The sequence below is a fragment of the Jatropha curcas genome, chromosome 2 (genome assembly GCF_041381405.1).
Source record: "Jatropha curcas cultivar XTBG-Jc1 chromosome 2, XTBG_Jcur_1.0, whole genome shotgun sequence".
Lineage (NCBI taxonomy): Eukaryota > Viridiplantae > Streptophyta > Magnoliopsida > Malpighiales > Euphorbiaceae > Jatropha > Jatropha curcas.
The window spans coordinates 27,736,261-27,761,166 of record NC_143152.1 but is presented as its reverse complement, the minus strand read 5'-3'; the positions used below and the strand labels follow the sequence as shown (position 1 = coordinate 27,761,166).

Here is a 24,906-nt window from a genome sequence, read left to right as displayed (position 1 = left end):
CTAAATTTCAAATAATAATTATATAAAATAATTGCATAAAATGAACATAATATTTATTATCGGAAATTATTTATCTGGATCGGATCTATAGTCAGCTTATTGATAAACAAATGACAGTAAATTTTTTATAAAAAATATTTCAATCTTTTTTTTAATATATGATAAAAAATATTATCATTTCAATAATAAATTTTAATTTCATCAGTTTGATCCATGATCGGGTGCATGAAATATAAAATTTTCTGTATCCGCATGAGTAAAAAAAAACAGCATGTACACATGTCTCAGTCTCTCTCGTTAATTACTGGTTTTTTTAATGGCGGTTTAATTACTAGATACAGTGGTTGATAACGTTATTCATATGTTTATCACATGGACTGCAGAATGTTGACGTCATATAACATTGCTCATTAGTCATTGCCAAATGAGCAGGCAAAGAAGTCGGGGAGCACGAAGGAAAGGAAATAGGGAAGAAAAATAAGGAAAATAAAATAATTAATTTTCTTCTTCATTTTTAAATATAAGAAAAAAATAAAATTATTTTTCCTCTTTTAATAAATTCTTATACCTTTTTTTTAATTAAATTTCCTCATTTTTCTTTCTTCTCAATCAAAAGGAAATGATATTCTTTTACATTTTTTTTTTTTAAAATTATTTTCTTTCCCACATATTTGATCTTCACCCAAACATGGACTCTAAAGAAAAAGCATGCTACAACTTTTTTTTTTTAAAGGAAATAACTTAATATTATTAAGGGCCTAAGACCTTACAGATTTGATAGGTAGCTTTTATATAATACGAGAAGTTAGATAGCACACAAAACAACTTCATCTTCTCATATCCTACACATCAAGTCGATAATGTCGTACAAAATAGTAGACTATAGCCCACTACAGACAAACACTGAGACTTCCTCAAGATAGACTATGGAAGCCTTCATTATTCTCCGTCTACATACACCAGTAGCTTCGATGCTGCAAGATCATCTATATCATCTTCACTTAACGCTGCAACAAAACAAAAACCATCAGTTATAATCAAGATTGATGAACATGAAAGCCTAACTAATAATATTAAAAAAAAGTTAATAATAGTGTTGAATCGGATAATACTTCTTGCAGTTGGTGGAGGGGTCGATCTTGTAAGGAATATTGACATTGCATTTAGCAGGAAGACTCTGAGCGAGGCCAAGGTTATAGCTGGAGTAGCGGAAATTACTAACAGCAGATTCCAAGCACTGGCAAACGGCTTGGCGATCAGGTGTGGTCTGAGCAGCATTATAAAGTGTTCTAATGCCGTTGCAGCAATTGCCAGGAACTTGCCCACCACTCTGCAAATAGCCCACGCATGGAGTCAGCTCTCTTACTACATCTCCACATGTTATTGCTGCTCTTGCTGCCATTGGAGCAAACATCATCATCACCGCCAGGCTTACAATCATAACTAGCTTAACACTTGCCATGATTCTTGACTACTCTTAGTGATCTATAGCTAGCAGAAAACAAGTGTGGGTGGTGGAGTGCTTAGATTTGGTGTCTATTTATGGAAAATCTTGGAACAGATGGGGAGTTAGGAATTACTACTTGGTGGTTGAGCTTATTAAGAGGTATGGCGGAACTTAGTTGTGAACTATAAATGCTGTAGTTAATTTGGTTATGGAAATAGTAGATCCAATATGAAGTAAATTCTGAATGAACGTACACTCATTTGCAAATTCAGGAGTTAAAAACTTAATGAAGGGAAAAGTTGTATCTAGCTAGGTAGCTTATTAATGATAAAATAAGGTTTTCCTTATACTACATTCAATAGGGTTGGTCCAATGGATGAGTACGAGTATTTTCGTCCTCAATTATAAATCTAGTTTCAATTTTATTCAATAGTTTAAGGATTGTTATTAAAAATAATATTGATGTTGATGTGGGACAACATATATATGCCCTTAAAATTATACAGATCAAGGATTTAATCTCATTGCATTAATTGGAACATATCTCTGTCCATAACTAAACATTCTATATATGAAGCTCATCAAATTTCAAGGGCGGAAGGAAGGTGACCAGAGAGCCTGGGCCCCTAATTAAACTCCAAATTTTTTCTTTTACTTTTTCTTTATAAATATTTGTCAAAAATTTTTCTTCTCACTTTGTCCCCTTTATTTTTGAGAATTTATTTTGATTCTCCAAATTCTGAAGTCTAGATCTCCCGTGCTAGACTTGGAAACTAACATATATACGAATAAATTACACTAGCCAGAGTATGAATAACTTTATTCGCTTGTCTCCTCGCCCAATTAAGGGTGAACTAGTTACATTAAACAACAAAAGCATTACAATCTTCCAAAAGAAGATATCATTCAGTTTGTAGGTGAGAAGGATGACATATTCCTTTCAGAACCTCCTGACTCTGAGCATCTGTCTTTATAATAACATTTGACAGATTTCTTACTTTAATCCAACTTAGCACTTCCTGAAGTCCCAAAATTAGTTAATGCCAACAAAATTTTACTCAATAACAATTTTAAACTCATCAAAGCTGCAAGATTACGAATTCCTATTAAAGTAATCTGGATATTGTCGTTTACCTGGGATAGTAAATTGGCGCAAAAGCAGAAACTTAGGACGATCTATGAGATAATGTTAAAACATAACGTTCCATATACAACGATAGCATCACGTCAGCATTAAACTATAGGCACCATAGTTGTTGTCTTTCAATTCCATTATCCCAAGTGGAAGACTGGCCATGAGACAATCACAGTTGATGGAGAGAGCAGCAACAATACAAGACCTCCTACGGTGGTTTAATGCTTTAGCCTTTGAGGTATAGAGATGTTATACCTTAATTTGCAGCCCGTGCACCTCCTTTGGCTGCTCTCACCGCCATGAAATAGACAACTGCTGGTGTGGTGCTGGTAGGTATTTCTTTACATTATTAGCAGTGAGAAGTAGAAAGTGTCACTGTCTTGATTTAACTCCATCATTAACATGCCTCTTTTGTTTGATATAAAATTTCCTCGTGTAAACGACAAATATGTCCAAAATGCAGCAAAAGATCTGCATGGGTTGGGCCACTTGAGAGAAAGCCTTGGGCCTGTGAACAAGTCCACATGATATAGTGAATGTCGGTTCTATGTTTAATTATGGGCCATGATTGAATGGTTTTAAGCGAAAAATGAACCAAATTAATTTGATTTTCCTTTGTTTGGGAAGGGAGGGAAAGGAAAATATTAGAGGAAAAAAATTAATATAGAAAAATAATGAATAATTGTCGACTTTCTTTTATGGTTATTTTCCACTTCTGTGTTTGGATATAATAAATGAAATGAAATAAATTTGTGATTCTTCGCTAGGAAAGGGTAAATTTTAGAAAAAAAATATTATTATTGAAAATTGACAATTATGGCTTCATTTAAATAAGAAGTATTTAAAAAATAGTTAAAATTTATTAATTAATTGAAACATTTGGATAATTTAATAAAAATGAGTGAAATTCTCAATTTTCTTCGTTATTTTCTCTCCAAATTGAAGAGATTCAAAACATGTAGACCTCTATAGAAAATAAATAAAATATTATTTTCTTCACTATTTTCCTTTCCTTTTCCAAGTAAGGAAAAAAAAAATATTTTTCTAAGTATTTTATTTTCCTTCCTTCAAAAAAATAATATAATACAAACATAGAGTTAGTTTTTCTGTTTAGTTATTCAAAATAATTAGTTTGATTCGATGTCATATATGATTTTAAAGAATTTTAGTTTTTAATTTTGGTTTGATCCAATTTTTTTTACAATTAATTGAATCGATATATATTGTTGTGTTGGTCTGTCGTGAAATTGTGTGGTGATAGAGCTTATTGCAAGATTTCAGAATTTCAAATGAAGGGCACGTTTTATTATCTGTGATAATATTTTTGCTGTGCACACTTCTAGAAAATTTCTCTTTCATGAAATAACTAAGATATAATAATTGATTGTCATCTCCTAAGAGGAAAGATCCTTAATTGAACTATGATGACAAAATATGTTAGAGCAGAATAATAAATTGCACATCTATTCAAAAACTCTACATCCAGCACAACTCAAAATCTTTTTTTACCAAGTTCAGCACAAAAGACTCGTATGCTCCACTCGAGGGGAGTGTGAAAAGTAAATATACTTTTATTTTTTCTGTAAATGTAAAAAGTCATTACAATAAAAAGCTGTAATTACTTATATTTTATTTGACAATTGTTTTTTAAATTAACTTTTCACGTTTTAATTTATGCTATTTTTTTATTATATTCAATAATATAATATTTTAATTAAATTTTAATAGCTTTTTTTAAAAAATTAATTCAAATAGCATTTAACTTTTAACTAATAGCTATCAAAACAGCTAATCTCACGGAGCCTTTAACCAACATTAAGCCTTTAATGAACATTAATAAAGAAGAAAACCCAAGAAACTGTGAAAGAAAATAGAAATCTTATCAGAAACGTAGATAGATATCATTAATAACACAGACAGTACAATAGACCCAAAGACGCAAACACCAAATAGTAAAAATTACAACAAAAACATACAGAGAAAACAGTAGTAATTAAAGAGAAACGGAGACTCGCTAAAGTGGAGACACCATTATCCTCTCTCTCCCTCTTATTCTTCTTACGCTACCTGATCTCCAGGCCTGAAAATCGAACTCTGCTCCATGTATAACTCACCTGACACTGCAACACAAATATATATTGACAATTAATTGTTTAAATTAATCAAGGAAGAAAAAGAAGAAATGAAAGCAGAAAGAACTACTTACTTGTTGCAGTTAGTGGAGAGGCTGATCTTGTAAGGAATGTTGACGCTGCAAGCACCAGGAAGAGCCTCAGCGTTCGTAGGGATGATACCAGAGACGCTTGCTGCTGCTTGTTTCAAGCACTGACATGCTTGTTGGCGGTCAGGGGTCGATTTTGCAGCAGAGTTGATGCTTCTCACTCCATTGCAGCAATTCGGCGGTGGAGCTTTGGCACCTGCTGTTCTCAGGTAGTTAATGCATGGAGCCAGGGCACCGCTCACTTGTCCACATGTTATGGCCTCTGTTATAGGCGCAGCGACAAACATGCAGAGAACCAAAATGCTAAGTAACTTAAGACCTGCCATTGTTGATGAATGATAAGTATTCAAAGACAAGCTTTCTTCTTCTAGTTTCGGAAAGGATTGAGTGTGAGCATGAAGGTGCAAGAGCTTGCTGTTTATATAGAACTCAATAAGAGAAAGTGGGTCCCCAGTGTGCATATTACGACGTCGTTATAACCCTGCTTTCATGTTTAATTCGGTGGCCGTTGGATCTATTTAATGCACGGCAAGTAACAAATTTTTTTTTTTCCTGTTTTCGCTAGTTTTTTTTGGTTTACAATTTGCTTTGAAGAGTATATTATGACAAATTTTCAACTACTAGTATTTATTTGGACCACTAGACTGGGAAGGCATTCTCAAGGGTTCAAAAAGAAAAGGAAATAACTTGATTTATTTTCTGAAATTATTTTCTTCTTTAAAGAATATAAAATTGGTGTATATAAATTATCCAAGATAGTTGAATTAGTGAAAATGGATATATATCACCGACAAATTTGCCAAAAAAGATTGAAATAATGAAAGTTAAAATTTTATTTTAAGAAAGGTTTTTATGATATAGAATTTAAAAAATTTTATTTTAGTGTCAATATTTACTATTCTACTTAACTGATAGATTATGGACTTCATTTTTCTGCCGAATAATTAATTTTAAAAAATTTCTTATAATTTATGTAGCATTACTCTAAAATTCATTTAAATGGGTAATTTGCTTTTCAATGGACAGTTCAAAGTGTTCACAAAACCAAAAATATAATGTTATATTCATAAGTTTTAGTGTGATATTATAATAATGAATTTATAAAATTTTATTAAAGTCACGGGATTAAGGCAGTACCGTGCTACCTCACAGTATTTTTGCAATATAGTGAATCCACGTGCTAATTTCAGTCGTATTATCAGATAAGTAGATAACCGGCCAATCCAATCGAATTGAATGTGTCTGCCATCCTGACCACGTGTTGCTAACAAAATACGTTGATTATTTTTATAATTTTCGAAAATTATATTTAGTCAAATTAGCGATGTAAAATAAAAAAATAATTTAATCAAATCAACAAAGATCTTATTATAATATAAAAGAACAAATGACGTATATTCATCAATGGAGATTATTAAATTATTGACTAATTGCAATTGTGTTTGATGTTGGTCCCAAATTCCGAATGAAATGTCAGATTTAGTCATCCACCTCTACAAAATGTGATTACATACCTTCTATCTTAATTAATCTTATCGGTGATCTGCTTGCATCAAAGCAAATCATTAAGAGATAAAATTCTATGATTAAATATATTTACTTCACCTATAAGGATTGAATTTTGGTTTTCGAATTATCTATTCCGATGTTTATTGGTTAAGAATATTAAAATTAATTATACAAATACTCACTATTTAATTTAATTAACACTAATACTTTGTTTGAAATAAATAGAAAAGAGAGCATTAGAAATGATTAATTTTCTCTTATTCCACAAACGATGAAAATTAAATATTTTACATAGTTATTTATCATTCTCTAAAAAAAATAGTCTTATACGAACAAAAGCTAAAAATAAATTTATAAAACAAACTATAATGCGAAACATACTGATATAAGAGCGAGTCTTAATATGAAAGAGTGAACCAAGTATTAATCCATGTTGTCATGTCATCACGTGATATGTACTTGGTTTATTTCTATGGAGCCACGTGGGCTTCGGTACACGCAAAACATCGCCATTAAAACAGCCTTGTCCCGCGTAATTAATGGGCGCGATTTAAATCTCAGGAAATTGGGACCGGTCAATAATTGCAGTGAGAAGGGGCGAGAGGGAGAGGATGGTCCGATCTCAGTCTGTTTCAATTTTGAAAATTTGAAGCAATTTCCGAGAAAAGTGGGACCCGGCGGCTCACTATAATACAAAGAACCAAAAATGGAGGATCAATCGAGTTGAAGATGGTGCTACTGCTACGTTTTCCATTACTTCCTCTATTTTCCATACAGAGACTTACTTGCCAACCACCGCCAAACTACCAATTAATGGGGTTTTCCCTGCCGGTGTGGGCAAAAATTTTTAGGTAAACGTGTCTAAGCTAGGGCACCTACCACTGTTATCTCTTTGCTAGACCTCGCTAAGGTCTAATTTGAGATTTTAATCTGAATGCAGTCAAATCTAAATTAGACCAATTTAAAAATTGAATTCAAATGTGACGAATGGATAATTAATTTGGTTTTTTTTGTTGATGGATAGATTGAAAGGAAACAATTAATGAAAAAGTAGGTCAAATGACTACTGAACAATATTGCCCATTTTCGTACAAATGTCCAAGGAGTGCATTGCATTGTAACTTTCAACCGACAAAAATAAGAAAAAAGAAAGGTTGAAGCAAAGAAAAAAAGAAGATCCATACCTCGAAGCAATGGAGATAAGGAGTTGTGGAGCACCTGACGCTACCCAGATGATCAGAGAGGAAATTGATACGTGTCAAAATGGAAAAGAAGAAGGGCTGTGTGACAATGTCAACTAATTTATTGCATTGGAAGATGAGATTTGAGATTATTAGTCATTACATAGATAATAATGGCAGGAGGGCTGCGTTGAAGAATGGTTCTTTAGCACATGGCCAAGTTTTTCTATATATTTTCTCGCATTTCCTTCCCATGCCTCCTTTCGAGCTTTTTCTGCTATGGAACTGCATCAGCAATCACTTGCCACCATGTTTTGGAACAGCCAGGGGAAATTTTAAAGTTTGCTCTATTCTTAAATACTTGTGTCAATTTATCTCCTTTAAAAAATTATTTAATTTAATTAAATTATAATAAATTATTAAGTTAATTAATTATATTATCTCTACTTTATAATATTAGATATAAAATTTCATTTTTTTACTAATTACTATGGTTCATATATAAAGAATAAAAATGAAAAAATAATTTATTATTTGTAGATCTAAAAATTTGACAAATATTTAGATAGTGGCTGCACCAATATTATTATTTTTATTTGATAGCTATAATATTATTATTTTTAGTATAATTAGGAGATAGTGATGCAACCCTTTTTAGGCTGTAGAATAGAGCTCAGGAAAAAAAAATTTATTAAGACCAAATAAATGGTCTCATATATAAATTAAATTAATAAAATTAAAATTTTTTATTAAAACGAGAGTATTTTTAATTATATATTTTTTTAAAAAATAAAGTCAACACACTTTAAAAAAAAAAATTTAATTTCGTTTATTTGCTCCATAGAGCGGTCATGGATCTAGACAAAAACTTTCCCATATGGCTTATACCACTCCCACAAAGACCTTATTAGTTGACCTGTCATTATTAAACTAACTTATACTAATGTCCACATTATTCATTTAATTATCAAATAAATATATTATGATTAGTCAACTACCAATCCAACAATGCAAAGTTATGTCGCATAATTTGCTTATTATCATGCTTGCTCGAACATTTTATATTTTCCTTCCTCTTTATTTTTTGGGAATCTTTCCAAACAAAGAAAAGAAAATGATAGATTTCCTTTCATTTTCATATGTAACTCTCGGAAACTTTCATCTACTTTTTCCATTTTCGTGTTACAGTACTATATATGAACAGTAAAGTAATGTGACCCCATCCTTATAAAGACAATGACTATTGTACTGCCACTAACCAGTAACTATTGTCCTTACCTGCTTCTGAAGTAGTTGTAAGCATGAGAATCCCAAGCAAAGATCTCAAACTTATGGTTTGAAATTCAAAATTTGCTGTCATTTTTATAAGACTGTACAGAGAATCTGGCTCAACAGTAATTAACTGAAATACATAGATAGATACTGTTCTTTCCCCTTGCTGTGTGAGGAAAATAAGGGCATATGAATAGTTGTCCTCTGTTGTATATTGTTGCTCTACGTGAAGAACTTTTTAATCAAAGATATATATATATATATGTGTGTGTGTGTTTGCGTGTGAAACCCAAAAAAAACAAAAAACTTTAACGAGGTTCTCCTTATTCAATATTCTATATTTTTTTATAGAAAATTTTAAGCTTTAGTTGGATTAGATTAAGTTAGATTTAAAAATTATCACTAATTAAAAATAAGTTAAATTGGTCAATCAAAATATATATCAAAAAAACTTTAAATTTATATATAGATAATTATAGATTTACAAATTTTTAATTTTTTTTTTCTTATCTATATCTGTAAGCCTCTCATTCTCTCTCTCTCTTTCTATATATATATATATATATATATATATATATATATATATATATATATATATATATATATCTCGAAGCGTATAACTAGATTTTCACGAGTTCTTCATATTTTGGTTTTGCTACAAGTTATCTACCCTATTTTATTTTCTGTTTTTGCAATTCAATATTTTATTATCATCCGCCTTTACAGTTTAATATTTTTGTTTTTTTTTTTTTTTTTACTTTCACAAGTTCCTTATCTTATTATCTTCTACTTTTACAATTTAATATTTTTTGTTTTATTATTTGTTGCTCTTTCAATTTTGGTTTCATTCACTGATTATAATTCTTAGTTCTCGAAATTTAGTTATCTTGAGACATCAAGGCAAGAAAGGAGGAGGTAATTAAAGCTGCTCAAAATAAGATCATGTATAGTATAAAAACTTACAGTAAATAACCAATAAACATTAAGGCAATGAGGAAGATGAATATAAAGAAAACAAGAAACTTAGTAGTTGCATCTTTACTCAATTCATTTTAATACATATTTGTGCACTATATAATTATTTTCGATATAAAAATATATATGTTAATTAAAATTTAGTTCTCCATTTATTTATATTTTTAATTAATAAATTTATTTTCTAGAATTTATTTATATCTATTAAAATTAAATATTATCCGTTGATAAATCTATATATTTTAGTTTATTAAATTATTTTTTCAATTTATTTAATAGTTGATATTTAACTATAAGTCTATATATTTTTTAATTTTTTAATTTATTAATCTACGTCATAATCGTTTTATTACAAATCATTTTCAACCATTATTAATTATTTCAAGTAGGATTTTTAATTATTTTACCTAACAATTTAACAATGCATAATAATTTATTAAAAATAATAATATAATCAACTATAATACCCGCACGGCGTGAAGCGCGGTTTTCTACTAGTTTTGCATTAATTATGACACATTCTATCAATTACTACAATCAATAAGAGCAGTAGATAGATGGTCTAGCCACAGCCCATGAAAGCCTAATCTCTAATCACATGTCTAACAGGAAGCTCTATTGTGATTTATTAACCCTTATATGTTCATATTATTCATATACTTAAGAATTGATAGTCTCCTAATTCCCAACCACCATTATACTATTTGCATTTAGCTTCCTTGTTCCACATTTGAATGTACATCTATAAAGAAAGCAAAAGATTAGGTTCTAAGTTCAAAGAATGAAAAGAAACATGGTAATCAATATTTAAAGTGAAATCAAAATTTGATTTAATTACTAAAAGAGTAATCTAGATGAATAAGTTTTTTTTTTTTTTTTAATTTTACAACATTTTTGTCTGCACCTACAAATTTTTCTTTTAACTGTCAAATACTCCCTCAGTCTCATTTTATTTCTATGATTTGACAAAACACGAATATTAAAAATTTAGTAAATAAAAGTTATTTTACCGTTTTTTACCTTCAATTAACCTATTGACATATTAATAAAAGTCTTTCGTCTAAATGAAGGATCGTGGAGATTATTATGAGAAAAATAATTGTTTATATATATAAATTTAGAAACCCTGCAATTTATAAATATTTTGAAACATCTAAAAAAAGAATAATAAGCGAAATGAGATAGAACGAGTGATATATACTTCTATTTTTATTATGATGGCGGTTTGGGGTTTTGCTTAAAAAGCCAATTTGTTTTTTTTTTTCTTTTTCATCATGAAGAAAATTATAATAAGTTGCCGTCGGAGAAGAGTGAACTTCAGCACTTGGATAAACGATGCCTTTGTCGATTCCAATTCTATGCAGGAAACGTTATTAGGGCTCTGCGACTTCCTGTCTGCATTCAATAACACTATATACCACGATCCACACTGGCTTGGTTATATATCTGCCATGCCAATGCCAATGCCAATGCCAATGTGAATTATTACTTGTAGCAAACATGTACAAGTAAATGTATTTTTAGTGACTACAGAAGAACAAATCCTAAAATGATCTAGACTATTTTTTGGTAAATATTTAATATTTTTTAAACAATGTAAACAAATTATTCTGTATCAGCAAGATTTTTTTCTTCTTTTCTGGTATTACCGGTGAGCAAACTTTGAAAAACAAAAACCGAAAATTGAATCAAACTATTTTTGATTATTTGGTTTTCGATTTTCTATAATTTTGATTTTTGATCTTTGGATCGATTATTATAAAACACTTATTTTCTGAATAAAATCAAACCGTTTGGTTGAATCATTATATATCGAATGACCGATTTAATTTGATTTTCAAACTTATTTCGATTTAATTCAGTTTCAAAAAACATATATATTTTTTAAATTTTGTAGTTCGAATTCGTCAGTTAGTCCAAGCCTGAATCCATTTCATACACTTACCACTAAATTCTAAGATTTAAATGCAATTGCATTATCTTAATATTTGACCAACTTTATTGAAATAAATAGATGCACAATCAGCAATAATTCTTTCCAAAAGTATATGAAAATTTTATTCTAAAAAAGTGTTGCAATTCTCTAAATTAAGGTCTTCATATTCTTTAGCTCAGAGGATGATAGGATTAGAACAGATCGCATTGGAGTCTTTATATATTGCAGAGGATGATAGGATTAGAATTTTGTTGGAGCTTTTGAATAGAAATAAAAAAAACAAATTATTTGAAAATATATTGAATAAATATTTAATTTAATTATTATTTTTTTTCTTCATGAAAAAAATTAAACTACTATTACGCTTTTCGATGAAATGAAAATTAAAAAATATGCCGTGCATTAAATACGTCCAACAGCCAACGAAGGATGAAGGCAGAGTATACGAACGACGTCGTAGCGTTCACATTAAGGACTCACTTTCACTTGGAACTCCTATATAAACACCAACCCTTATAGCCATCACACTCACACTCACACTCAAAAAACTCATTCAAGGAGAAAAAAGAAGAAAGCTTGTCTTTGAAGACTTATCCATCATTAACAATGGCAGGTCTTAAGTTAATTAGCATTTTGGTTCTCTGCATGTTTGTCGCTGCGCCTATAACAGAGGCCATAACGTGTGGACAAGTGACCAGTGCCCTGGCTCCATGCATTACTTACCTGAGAACAAGAGGTGCCAAAACTCCACCGCCAAATTGCTGCAACGGAGTGAGAAGCATCAACTCCGCCGCAAAATCCACCCCTGACCGCCAACAAGCATGTCAGTGCTTGAAACAAGCAGCAGGAAGCGTCTCTGGCATCATCCCCGGGAACGCTGAGGCTCTGCCTGGTGCTTGCAAAGTTAACATTCCTTACAAGATCAGCCTCTCCACTAATTGCAACAAGTAATTAATTTTAATTCTATTTCTTTTTCATCTTTAATAAATCACTACAATTAATTAATTTCTCCAAATTTCTAATTATATAAACTTTTATATGTGTGTTCAGTGTCAGGTAAGGTTTACATATCGAGCAGCAATGGATTTTCCGGCCCGGTGTTAGGGTAGCTTAAGGAGAATAAGAATAAGAGAGAAGAGGATGGTGTTTCTGTTTCCACTTTTAGAAACTACTTTCTTCTTCAGTTACTCGTCTTCTCTGTAATTTTCTTCTTATTACTGTTTTTGTGTCTGTGTGTTTTTAGTCCATGCTTTGTACTTTCCGTGTTATTTATAAGATGTATCCATCTATTTATCTATGTTTATTCCTATTTCTAACATTTTATTTCGTTGATAATTTTTTTATTTCTATTATAAAATTAACCAAAAGAAAAAAAAAATAAAACAAATATAGTAGAAATGAATATCTAAACTAATGATTATTTTATAATCCACATTAATAATATCTATATGCAAGAAGAGTGTGAAAAAAATTTTAGTAGCCCGCCCGTAACGGAGGAAAGTGAAAGTGAAAAATTCACTAATCCATAATAATAGTAATTATAAGAAAAATAACATAACTTAATTAATTTGGCCAACCAAATATAAAAATAATGGTTAATTAGGAATAGTCTAGTTAATTGTTTTTCTTTCTCAATAAAATTTATCATTAATTTGATGAATGTTATTTTGTGTATAAGTTATGACTAAGTTAGTAAATTTATAATATATGTAAAATTAGTAATAAGAACGGTAACATTGAATTGCTAAAAATATTTTTTTCTAAATTTATGGATCGATAAAAATATTTAAATGATTTTAATTTTATTGATTGGGAAAATAAAGGTAATTAGAGTTTTGTGAGCAGTAGTTAGATACAGAAGTGCTAATTGTTACAGTTTGAAAACGCAGAGTATTTATTAAGAAATATATTATAATATAAAATATAAAATAAAACTCGCTAGAAATATATATATATATATATATATATATATAGACATTTAAGCACTATTATGGTATAATATAAAATTATGACATAACATGTTATATTAGCAAACCATATATATAATACATTGAAACTTTTTTTTCTCAAAAAAAGCAACTATAAAATTAAAAGTATATGAATAAATTAAATTATATTTATTTGAACCGTGTAAAAATCAACGATTATAAACAACATGCACCGCATGATCGAGAAAATTAATATTATTTAGAGAAAGGATTATTTATTGCTGTGTAACTCTATAATATTTTTTCAGTCCATTTGACATTTGATGAATTAAAAAGATAATAAAAAATAATGAGATGTGATCTATTTATGGTGCAACATGGCTCTATATCATGAAGAATTGAGAAATATAAAAGAAGTTAGCTGACTCTCTATTTTAAATATTGGGAATGTGGATTACGTAATGGAATTCAAATCTCAAACATCTATTCTTATATAAACTTACAATTAGGTTAAATAAAAGAAAGAGAGCAAAAAAATTAGGACTCTGCTAACAGCTTGCACAGAAGGGAAAGAAATAATTTATTGCCAACAAATGATAAATTATTCTTAAATAGCCTGTATGTTAATTGTTAGGCTATTTGCTAAACAAGTAAAAAAGCTTGTCACACACACTCATCGGGAAAAAAAAAAAACTAATTCATATTTATATTATATAATTACATAATATGAATAAAAATATATTCTTTTTGTCTAAAATATAAATCAATTTATAGTGATTGTCTTGTTCCAAAACATAAAATTATTTTTAGTATTTTAAAGAGTAATAAATTAGTATCTTTTTTCAATTTTACCTTTATTTTTATTAGATTTAATATAATGATGTCAAATAAAGGATAATTTCATTTAATTACCTTTAATTTCATTACTCCCTCTTTTCCAAAATATAAGTCATTTAATATTTTTGAATAAGTATTTAGAAAGTAATTAATTCTTTTAAATTATAATAAAATCAATGGTAATTTCACTAGATTACCCTTTATCTCAAAACCAAGCAACTTATGAAGATAGTCCTTGTATCTAATAAATATGGGTAATATTGTAAAAATATCATTTATTAAATACGCAAAATAACTTATATTGTAAAACAAAATAAGCTTCCAAAAACGATTTATATTTTGGGATGGAGAGAGTATAATTTAAGAGAATTAATTATTTTCGTAATTCTGTGTAAAAATTTTAAACGACTTATATATATATATATATTAAGAATAACTCATATTTTGAGATAAAAGAGTAAAAGTATAATATAAGAAATTAAGAATAAAAAATGGTAGCATTAATTACTTTTGAATATGAAATTGTGCTATCTTCATGGATAGAGGAATTAATAATTGTAATAATGAAAGATTGAACTTCAACTTAATAATGCCCACTCCATTTTTCACATCTTTCAAAAGAAAACAAAAGGATCAATCAATAAGAAGAGTAATAAATTAAGCATTAAATAAAGCCAACTGCTCCACTCAAATTCTAACTGTGAAAATTTTAACATTTTGCAACTATTATTTTTAAATAATTCTTGCCAATTATTGATTTTCCATCATTGAAGAAAAATGGTGAATTACAATTAAATTTCTCCATTATAGTAAAATATACTAATTAATATTTATATTTTTAAAAATTAATTTAATAACTTTTTTATATTCATTAAACTATTTAATCTTTTTGTTAATTTTAACCCTATTTTTTTTAGTCAAAATGCTATCTATCTATCTATATCTATATAAATATGTAATTTTTAAGACCTAAATGCTTATGTGGCAATATGTTAAAATATAAAAGCGATAAAATGACATTTTATTTTTTCATTATAATTAATATCTTTTATATTTAAATAAAAATTAAATATTCTATTATTAAATAATGGAGTTACAGTTAAACTAATAAATTTTCATTATAATTAATATATAATAAATATATTAAATAGTTTCTATTCTATAAAAAAACTAATGAACTTAAAATAGAGTTATAGTTAATAAAAATTAATTAAATAATATAATTAGATTAACAACTAGAATTAATCTGAATATATTAGAATATTCTTATACTTCATTTAATTTGAATATATTAGAATTTCAAAAAAAACAATAAATAATTAACTAAATATATCAATTGAATAATAGTAATTTACTTATAATAATTAATTGTGCTAATTAATATTTCAATTCAATATTTGAGAATTTAAAAAAGAACCTATAATTTTACTTTTCAACATTTAATCAAAACTATATAAGTAAATTATTTAAATTAAAGCAACACAAATATAAATTAAAATAATTTTCTTAAAAATTACATTCAATTTAATTAGAAAAATAGAAAATTATACGATCCGTACATGGTGCGAATTCAAAATTAATATATAAAAGCGAACTGCAGTTAAACCTTTGAAAATTAAACCGAATAAATTAATAATCTCTCTAAAATAATACTTTTTAAACCATTAAGCATTTCTATGACTGTTACACGTGTAACTTTTGGGCCAGAACTAACAGTGTTATTTCGATCTGTTCGGCTTCCGCCACTCAATGAATATTAAGAAAAAAAAAAAAGAAAAATTATTCATTATTGGTTGATTTGGTGTTTGGGTGTGCCATCAACAGGAGGGAAAACAAAAGCTTTGACAAGTCATTACTTTGGTCAATGCCCACCCAAAACCAACGCAGTGATAATGCTCACGTGTGCCCAACCGTCGAGCAAAGAGCTTACGTGTCACTGTCTCATGTTCCTCTGCACCCAAACACACGTGACCATTGTTAAGAGCATCACAAAGTCGGCATCACCACCATAATTAATTCAAAACCAACCATATAATAGTAATTTTGCTTTGCTATAGTATCAATTTATGTTGACGTAATAGTAATTATAATTTATCACCATTTCCATCTTTTTTGCATTCTTAAACTTTTTGTGGGTTAAAGAACTGAAAATGTATCGAAAACATTTAAAATATATTCAAAATTGAAACCGTACAATATAAAATGAGTTTGTAAGTCCATTTTAATAACTAATAATTTAAGAAAATAATAATACTGCTTATATATTATAATATCATTCAGGAGTTCATATTAATAATGGTATTATTCATAACATGTGAATAATACGTATTTAGTTTTTCAAAACATGGGAAGTGCAATAAACTATAAGCTACATGGCAAGAGTCAGTCCTCTTTTTTAAATAATATTTATCAAATTGATAATATCTTTATGGTGGAGAGAATTCGAATTCGAAACTTCTCACTTCTTACGTCTACTGCGAGAGATAGAAGATCAATAAAACCACACCTAATTAGTCGTGAATACGTATTTTTTATAAAGCTTGATATTTGGATAATATCTTAACATTTATTTTTAATACATAAATTAAACGTAAGGCATATTTTCAAATTTATTGAAAAAAAAATTTGAACGGCAGGGTCTAATGATATCAAACGTTGCTACTCTCTTAGTCTCTTTTGTTGTATAAATAGTCACTACCATCACCTCCTTTCTTTTCATAAACAAGAAGAAGAAGCAAGAATGCAAATTTATTCATTTTTTCAAATGCTAGTTCTTGTTTTCACCCTATTATTTCTTCCCTGCACCTGTGGAGACTACGGTGCCAGCAGCTGGCAGAGCAGCCATGCCACATTCTACGGCGGCAGTGATGCTTCAGGCACAATGGGTAAGCACCACTAGTCAAGGCTAACACTACAGAAATGCATTCAACAACTGAACCATAAACATAACGACAGTAATTTAATTAATCTTTTTGTTTCTTTTTATTGTTTTATTTTTCACTAACCAAAGTTTATATTAATTCGTGCAATTGCAGGAGGTGCATGTGGATATGGGAACTTGTACAGCCAAGGTTATGGAACAAACACAGCAGCTCTAAGCACTGCCCTGTTCAAGAATGGGTTAAGCTGTGGAGCTTGCTTCCAAGTACGGTGTGATAATGATCCAAAATGGTGCCTCTCTAATACTATCATCGTCACTGCTACCAATTTCTGTCCGCCAAATTATGCTTTGTCTAATGACAATGGTGGGTGGTGCAATCCTCCCCTCCAACATTTTGATTTGGCTGAGCCTGCTTTCTTGAAAATTGCTCAATATCGCGCCGGAATTGTTCCTGTACTCTTTAGAAGGTAATTTCAGGTCAACTCACAGTATTGGATATTTAGATTTAGACTCTGAAATATTAACTAAATATCTAATTATTGAAAAAATAAAAGAAAAAAAAGGAAATCTTGGCATAAGTTAAAAGAACTTCAATGGTCACTTTCAAAGTTAAAAGTATTGAAGGCAGAAATCTGAATATGCTCCTAAAAAGAAGAGGAAATGCCATTAGATTAGACATTACAATTCTTTTTGATTTGGTTTTGACTTGTTCATTTACTAAATGGATTTTAGGGTCCCATGTGTGAAGAAAGGTGGATTAAGGTTCACAATCAACGGTCATGATTACTTCAACTTGGTGTTAATAACCAATGTAGGTGGAGCTGGTGATGTTCATGCAGTGTCTATCAAAGGATCTAAAACAGGATGGCAAATTATGTCAAGAAATTGGGGCCAAAATTGGCAAAGCAACTCGTACCTAAATGGCCAAACCCTCTCCTTCAGAGTCACAATTAGTGATGGCAGGACAGTCACTGGCTACAATGTTGTGCCTGCCAATTGGCAATTTGGACAAACTTTTGAAGGAGGGCAATTCTTGTAAACTTTTTCTATTTTTATCACAAAAAACTATTTCAACTGTTTTAAAAAGAATAGAAGGATATAATTAAATTGGCCTGTTATGCTGAGGAAGCCATAAGGCACCAAGGTTTCCAATTGCTTAGGAGTTTGTACCAGTAAATTCCCAACTTTGTTCAACAAGTGAAATGAAATAAGCCGGTCAATTATGTTAAACTAAAAAAATTAAAATGCATTTTATGCATCACATGTAAATATCAGCTGCAAATGCCTGCACTTGTGAGTGAGAAATGGACTAGTGGATAGCAGGAAAACGCTTTAAATGACAAATAAGAAAGTGCTCCAACCAAAGAATTCTGAGTCTATATTATAAATATATGAACAATCACATTGAGAGGCAAACTCTGCATCCTTCCATCACTTTCTGAACGAAAAAAGAGAAATATCTTCTCTACAAAATTAACAGGTTGATCAAGAAAACAGAATTAACCTCTGAAACTGGGAGAAACCCCCACTCCAAAAAACACCTACATACACATCCTCATCATTTGATCTACCTCACATAGTTTCAGACAGTTTATATGCACGATGACGCCAATCCACACGAATCAAAGGCACAGCCTCTATAATATATCATTGCAAATAATCATAAAGCCAAAACTGTCGGCTCAATAATTCAGCAATGAATATTTCACTCTTAAAACAATTTTCCCTTTCTCTACACCAAGCTTTCCCCCAGTTACCAACCAATGGCCAGGAGGATCTTGTGGCCCCTTGCTCATTTCAGACATATCGACAAATTTTGCCAACTTCTTGCCTATAGTGTTCTCAATTGAACCTGAAATCAAATCACTAGAGTTGGTATTATTTGCAGAAGGAACTTTTGACTTGTCATTTGGGGCATGATCCCACAGAGATCTTCGTATTGTGCAATTGGGTAGCCTGGAATATAGAAGTTTCATGAATAAGACGTTTCTTGACCCAAAATCCCACACTCCAAGCTGGGCTCCTGTAACTATGTAAACTCCAGAGTCAGAGAGATCACCTATAAAGCTTTGAGGGTTCTCTATTGGTGCAGTGCTCACATGAGAGAAATTTTTCCATTTAACCGGCTCAAACCATCGGCTATCCTGCTCCTCAGGTCCCTGCCACTTGGGAGCACCAATTGCAACATGCGTGTCCCAGTATGGAAGAAGGATTTTCGGAAGAGATGCTAAGTGCTGGATATGAATACTCAGTCGATTCTGCTTGGCCCCCTCCAGAGATAATCGCATGCCTGTCACAGGCTTGCGTCCAACTGATATCTGCATCCAGTGATATGTTAAAATCAAAACCGAAGTTTCAATAACATTTATCAGTTATCTTAGCGTCCTTGGGTTATTCAAATTATACAATACAAAAATACTTGCAGCTGAAGAATCAAACAAGTCCTTCCTTTGCATCAGCATGACCAATTAGCATATCCTAAAAAATTTAAACTAAACTTTAATTGTAAAACACCATCCACATATTTTATATGCTACATCAAATGAAATGGTTTAATTTCAATTTTTCATTGATAGAACAAAAATGGTTAAGAATAAGCAAAACAGACATTAGATTATTATAGCATTTCCAACACCATCCTTTTACAAAAAATCAATGCTGCTTATGGAAGCTGAAAAAGCTCCTGACTAATGAAATATGAAGACTCAAGAAGATGGAATAGAGTCTGTTGCTTCTTTTTCCGTGTATTTCACAATATGCTTCTAAGCTAGTAGCATGGCTGTAGTGTAAGCAAATTTTGTGAATGTATATAGCAAAAAGAATTGCAGTCACACTCTTTCAAGCCCATTCAAAAGACGTATGTAGATAATAAAGAAAATGAAACATTGCAAATTCCACCACAGGAAGATTCAATTGAATAAAACCAGATAACCATGAGAGGCTCAATTATTTGAATGAAGGAAAACCGCAAACATAGCATCATTTTTTGCATAATTGAGTATCTGCATCCAACAGTGAGCAGAAATGGTTGTCCTGGGACTCAATCATTATGCATATTACTAGCATTCAAGCACACAACTTAGTGTCAACAAAAATATAATTCTTTAGTCCTGTTACTCCAACATTATGCAAATAGTAGCATTTTTCACCTGGGCACTGAAATATTCAAAAGAGGCCACAAAGAATACATACCTGTTCCTGGCAAACATAAAGTTTTGGCCCCATCATGCTGAATTGCAACGACTGGCAAACAGGCTCCTTTCTTTGGTGACCAGGAATATTCTCTTGTAGAGGAGCCCATATTCGAGGAATCTGGAACTCCAGAAAGTATCTCAGCTCTTCGATCTGAGGTTTGTCTGTGGACAGTGATCAAATATTTGCAAGTCACAATCAGGAAGAGACTTTTTTTTTAGTCACAGAGCACATAAGAGGGGAAGGAGACAAAATAAGCAGTAAGCTACCAATTCTTACATTCAAGGTATAGACCAATTGCACGAGTTAGATGCTCCTTTCCAGGTACCCCATTGAGAAGATCTGTAATTGGAACGAAAGCCATCTCAATGATGTCTGGAGAAGATTTCACAGTTCTTGCCCAGCGGGTGTGATTTTGCTCCAAGTCATCTCCTCCCCTCCTCCGAAAAATGACTGTAACATCCTGTATTAATAAAAATGTCAGAAAATAAGGCCCTGTGTTTGATTTATCAGTAAAATCTAGCACCTCAGAAATCAATGGCGAGAAAATGTAAACACTATTAGGCCCTCCACACTTACAAATACAAGATGCACATCAAACCAAAGTTTAGTACCACATATCTTCCAAGCCAGCAATATATCCAAATTCCTTTCCAACATATGCCATAAAACCATTTATTAAATTCATATTTACAGTTAATACCGCCATTCTGGCCAATCGTGTTTGAAACTTAAGTATTAGACTTAGCAAGCAAAGAAAAGGACCACAGTGAAGTCCAATAAATGGAGTAATTGCTCTCATTTGCTTCATCAATGCAATAATAAAACTCGTGTAGGGAAATCAAATGAAATACAGACAAAAGAACAGGATTCAATTTAGCATCTTGATAAATCTGCATACATAGTTTATGTTTTCATTAGCCAATGTCTAGGCTGATATAGTATGGCAGGAATAAGACTACTCTATTCATAAAATGATGCAAAAAATAAAAAATAAAAAATAATATCACCAGAACTTAGGTGAAACAGCAACTCTAAGAATAAAAATCTAATGACTGCTGCATACTTCTTTTCCAGTAAGATACGAAGCACTTGTTGGTTGTGGATATATTCCTTGGCTGTTAAATATGCCAGAATCACCACTCTGTAAAATTAACAATAATAAGCCAACAGTTATAATTAAGTGAAAAGAAACCAAGGAAGAAAAAAAAAGTAAAGAATATTCTAGCACTAGCCTTATCCTTGATTCTCATAGGACCTGAACTTGCGTGACTCTCTGTGTTGGAGAACCTTTGATTTCCAATATCCTCAACATAGTTTTTAATCTCCATGGTTGACAAGGGTGATGACCGGTGTTGTTTAACATATATCATATCCTTACCACCAATTGTTACAGAAGTGATGACGTGTGTTCCAAAATTTTCAATGAAACTGTCAAAAAAGGAGTTGGTCATAATTAGGACAATTTGGAGTTATGACGCCAACATTCTTCTTAAATAATGAAATTATATACCTTGCCAGGGACAAAGGGTCCCAACAATTTGGGACAGCTCGTTTAACATTTTCCTGCAACATTAGTGGGGATTTCATAAGTTGGACCTTGGCAAGTGGAATATAGAATCCATCCATTGAGAGGTTCTTTGTAGCAGCAGCATCAATATGCTTTGAACCAGTAAAACTAAATGCAGAATTGAAACTACCAAGGGGAAAACTTCCTGATATGTTAGCATTTTGATTAAAGTACTCCACCATCTGCATTGACCCATGATGAGAGTAAATTAGAACAATTTTTAGCAATGAAATCATGTTCAACATCATAAATGTGAAAGTACCAATATTTTCCTTTCAGAATTCAAATCTACAGTGCCAATTACATTAGCAACAACTCTTCTTTCATATTGATGACTTAACATTCAGCTTGCAACTCTTCACATCATTCAGCGCCTGGATAGTTCAATCGGTCTAAACCTACTATAGCGGCAAAATGCTATATAACACTTAAAAAAGAAGCACTCGGGAGTTGGGACATGTTGAATAGTATAATAATTGCCACGAAATGAGAACGACCAAAGAAATTTTCAAACAAAAAGGAAACGGCAAATTTAGTGACCCAGAAACAATAATTTGCAGGAAAAATATGGCAGAGTATTTAAAAAGTCCGGTTTTAGTCCGGTAACTGAAGTAATCAATGATGTAAAAGTGTGGTAAAAGCAGTTAAACGAAAGTCTACCTTTTGCATGGTCAAGCGTGCACTGGACATAGTTAGAATTGAGTTTGACAAGAGTTTGTCCTTTGCTCAAGCTAAAAAATTTCACCTTAAGCCCCATTAAAGTGATCCGAAGCAAGCTAAATCACCTTTAGACGCTTAACTCATTCATCTATTGCATTCATATACATATGTATAAAGCTAACATCTTCAGAAGATGTAAACCTTAATTCCTTAAATCTAGTACACCACCTCATCCACCAAAATCCACCAAATACATTGCAAGAACTGAATAACAAAACTGTCTTTTTTTTTATTTAAGAAAATAATTAACCCAGATTAGACAAATATCAAAGGAAGCAGCATATGATACCTCATAGAAAGTGCAGACACCGGAACTCTGGCGACCCTGAGAATCCAGAGACTTATTGATGTCTCTGGAAACATTAGGCAGTTCTATATCATCATACAAATACAGATTTCTAGTATGTTCTTCATCAACCTGTACAACCCTAGACCCTGCAACTCCTTTACAGTACAACAACCTTGTATCGAAGTTCACATCGAATCCTCTCCCTAATGCCTGCACAGAGTTCATCGCCGTGTGCATAGCCGCCGCATGTGCGCTTGCATTTCCAATTGCATTCTCCCCCATTTCTCATTAGAAAATCCTCTTCCGATTCCCTCCAATTTCTCTAAAATTCCCCTAAAATTCCAATCAGCAATTTCGACTGTTCAGCTCCATCATTGCTCAAATTTAAATTAGAAAGAAATGGCATTATCCCTAAACCACATCGCACTCTGGACAACAACCAAAGTTGACTGATAGAGGAAGTCTTCGAAGAAGAATCTGAATCGAAAATCGAAGCAGAGAAGTCCTATGATTTAAGTATTATATATTATATATAATACTCTGTATCTTCTCTGGATCTTGAATTCCATGGAAGATTATCTAACCTTTTTATTTTCCCTTTCCCTTGCTCTCTCTCTCTCTCTCTTTCAACTATTCTTTCCCCTCTTTTTTTTTTCCCTTATTTTCTCGGTAAATTCTGTGTCTACTGTTCGTACTTTTGCTTCTCTTCTCTTCTACCATAGGCATTGACTTCCAGTCTTTTTTTTTTTCCTATTTGTTTTATTCCCATTAGAACTCTGTGTTGTTAGCGTGTTGGTTATCCTGAGAGATTGACTGTGGAATTATCCACGATATTGACGCGTGGATAACAATAACATCCAACGGTGACAAGTGCGAGAAATCCTCGATTAGTCAACGAACTGTGACACGTTTCATTGCGGGTGGTGTTTCTTTAATTTTAGTTAACAGTTAAATTAAAAGATCTAAAACCGACCTTTATACCAAAACTGAACACCTTTGCGAATGAACTGGTTACATTTAACTAGTATAGCAATTATCCATAATTGACAGTTGATAATTAATTATTAACAACTGTTAAACATATAATATATATTTTATATTATATCAAAATAGGAAGCACTTATTTTTATTTTTGAATAAAACAATTTTCTTATTGCATAACCAAGCAAAAATAATCCTATTAAAACAAGACATAATTAGGAACTATTATTATACTTTCAATATTTTCTATCATAGGACTCTAAATCAATTAAGGTAAGACTTATTTTTATAATAGTAATTTAATTAGAAATTACTATTTTAACTTAATTAGAACTTTTAATTATAAATTACCACTATATATCTTTTATTTTTCTAAAAAAATTTACTGTAAAATATTTTAATTGCTTTAGTTATGAAGAGTTTGAATTATTTTACGTGAAAGACTCCTCACATTGTCATCATACATTTTAATTGCAGAGATATTATTTTACTTAATTAATAAATCAATTTCCTTTATTATTTTTATTTTTACAGTCCAAATTCAGGAGCCATAAAAATAGTTACTGAAAGTAAAAGCATTTCACCATTTTTGAGCACAACTTGTCAGCTAGCTAAGGTTGTATATATGGTGCATGTCCACCATCAAAGGTGTTATGAGCTCGCCATTTTTATCAGTAACTTTGTCAGGCTTTGAGAAGTTATTCATTACTTCATTATTGATAAAAAAGATGGACAAAACAGTTATCTATGCATTCAAATTTAAAGACTAAATTGATAATCTGATACAATAAATTCAAATTCAAAGGTACATGTCGCATTCTAATAATCAATT

At 30.8% G+C, this 24,906-nt stretch overlaps 5 protein-coding genes across 6 annotated transcripts; 2 read left to right on the top strand and 3 right to left on the bottom strand.

The window, feature by feature from the left end:
• Nucleotides 1–939: 939 nt before the first annotated feature.
• Nucleotides 940–1,526, bottom strand: LOC105649112 (non-specific lipid-transfer protein 1). Its single transcript, XM_012235667.4, has 2 exons — nt 1,113–1,526; nt 940–1,007 (listed from the first exon to the last, which is right to left on the bottom strand). The coding sequence occupies exons 1-2, from the start codon at nt 1,460–1,462 to the stop codon at nt 998–1,000; spliced, it is 360 nt and encodes a 119-aa protein (XP_012091057.1). The 5' UTR covers nt 1,463–1,526; the 3' UTR covers nt 940–997.
• Nucleotides 1,527–4,461: 2,935 nt separating this feature from the next.
• LOC105649113 (non-specific lipid-transfer protein 1) lies at nt 4,462–5,207 on the bottom strand. Its single transcript, XM_012235668.4, has 2 exons — nt 4,789–5,207; nt 4,462–4,702 (listed from the first exon to the last, which is right to left on the bottom strand). The coding sequence occupies exons 1-2, from the start codon at nt 5,127–5,129 to the stop codon at nt 4,693–4,695; spliced, it is 351 nt and encodes a 116-aa protein (XP_012091058.3). The 5' UTR covers nt 5,130–5,207; the 3' UTR covers nt 4,462–4,692.
• Nucleotides 5,208–12,192: 6,985 nt separating this feature from the next.
• Nucleotides 12,193–12,973, top strand: LOC149498532 (non-specific lipid-transfer protein 1-like). The gene is made up of 2 exons (XM_089717821.1): nt 12,193–12,623; nt 12,727–12,973. The coding sequence occupies exons 1-2, from the start codon at nt 12,283–12,285 to the stop codon at nt 12,734–12,736; spliced, it is 351 nt and encodes a 116-aa protein (XP_089573947.1). The 5' UTR covers nt 12,193–12,282; the 3' UTR covers nt 12,737–12,973.
• A 4,171-nt stretch (nt 12,974–17,144) lies between these two features.
• LOC149498531 (expansin-A8-like) lies at nt 17,145–18,551 on the top strand. The gene is made up of 3 exons (XM_089717820.1): nt 17,145–17,326; nt 17,477–17,789; nt 18,055–18,551. The coding sequence occupies exons 1-3, from the start codon at nt 17,182–17,184 to the stop codon at nt 18,359–18,361; spliced, it is 765 nt and encodes a 254-aa protein (XP_089573946.1). The 5' UTR covers nt 17,145–17,181; the 3' UTR covers nt 18,362–18,551.
• A 123-nt stretch (nt 18,552–18,674) lies between these two features.
• On the bottom strand, nt 18,675–23,810 carry LOC149498530 (MACPF domain-containing protein CAD1-like). 2 transcript variants are annotated; one of them, XM_089717551.1, is made up of 8 exons: nt 23,094–23,810; nt 22,028–22,266; nt 21,750–21,945; nt 21,581–21,658; nt 20,794–20,977; nt 20,515–20,678; nt 19,382–19,640; nt 18,939–19,278 (listed from the first exon to the last, which is right to left on the bottom strand). In XM_089717551.1, the coding sequence occupies exons 1-8, from the start codon at nt 23,373–23,375 to the stop codon at nt 19,181–19,183; spliced, it is 1,500 nt and encodes a 499-aa protein (XP_089573677.1). In that variant the 5' UTR covers nt 23,376–23,810; the 3' UTR covers nt 18,939–19,180. The 2 variants fall into 2 exon arrangements, with proteins under 2 accessions (XP_089573676.1, XP_089573677.1); XM_089717550.1 differs by having other exon boundaries at nt 18,675–19,640; nt 23,094–23,808.
• Between the last annotated feature and the right edge of the window lie 1,096 nt (nt 23,811–24,906).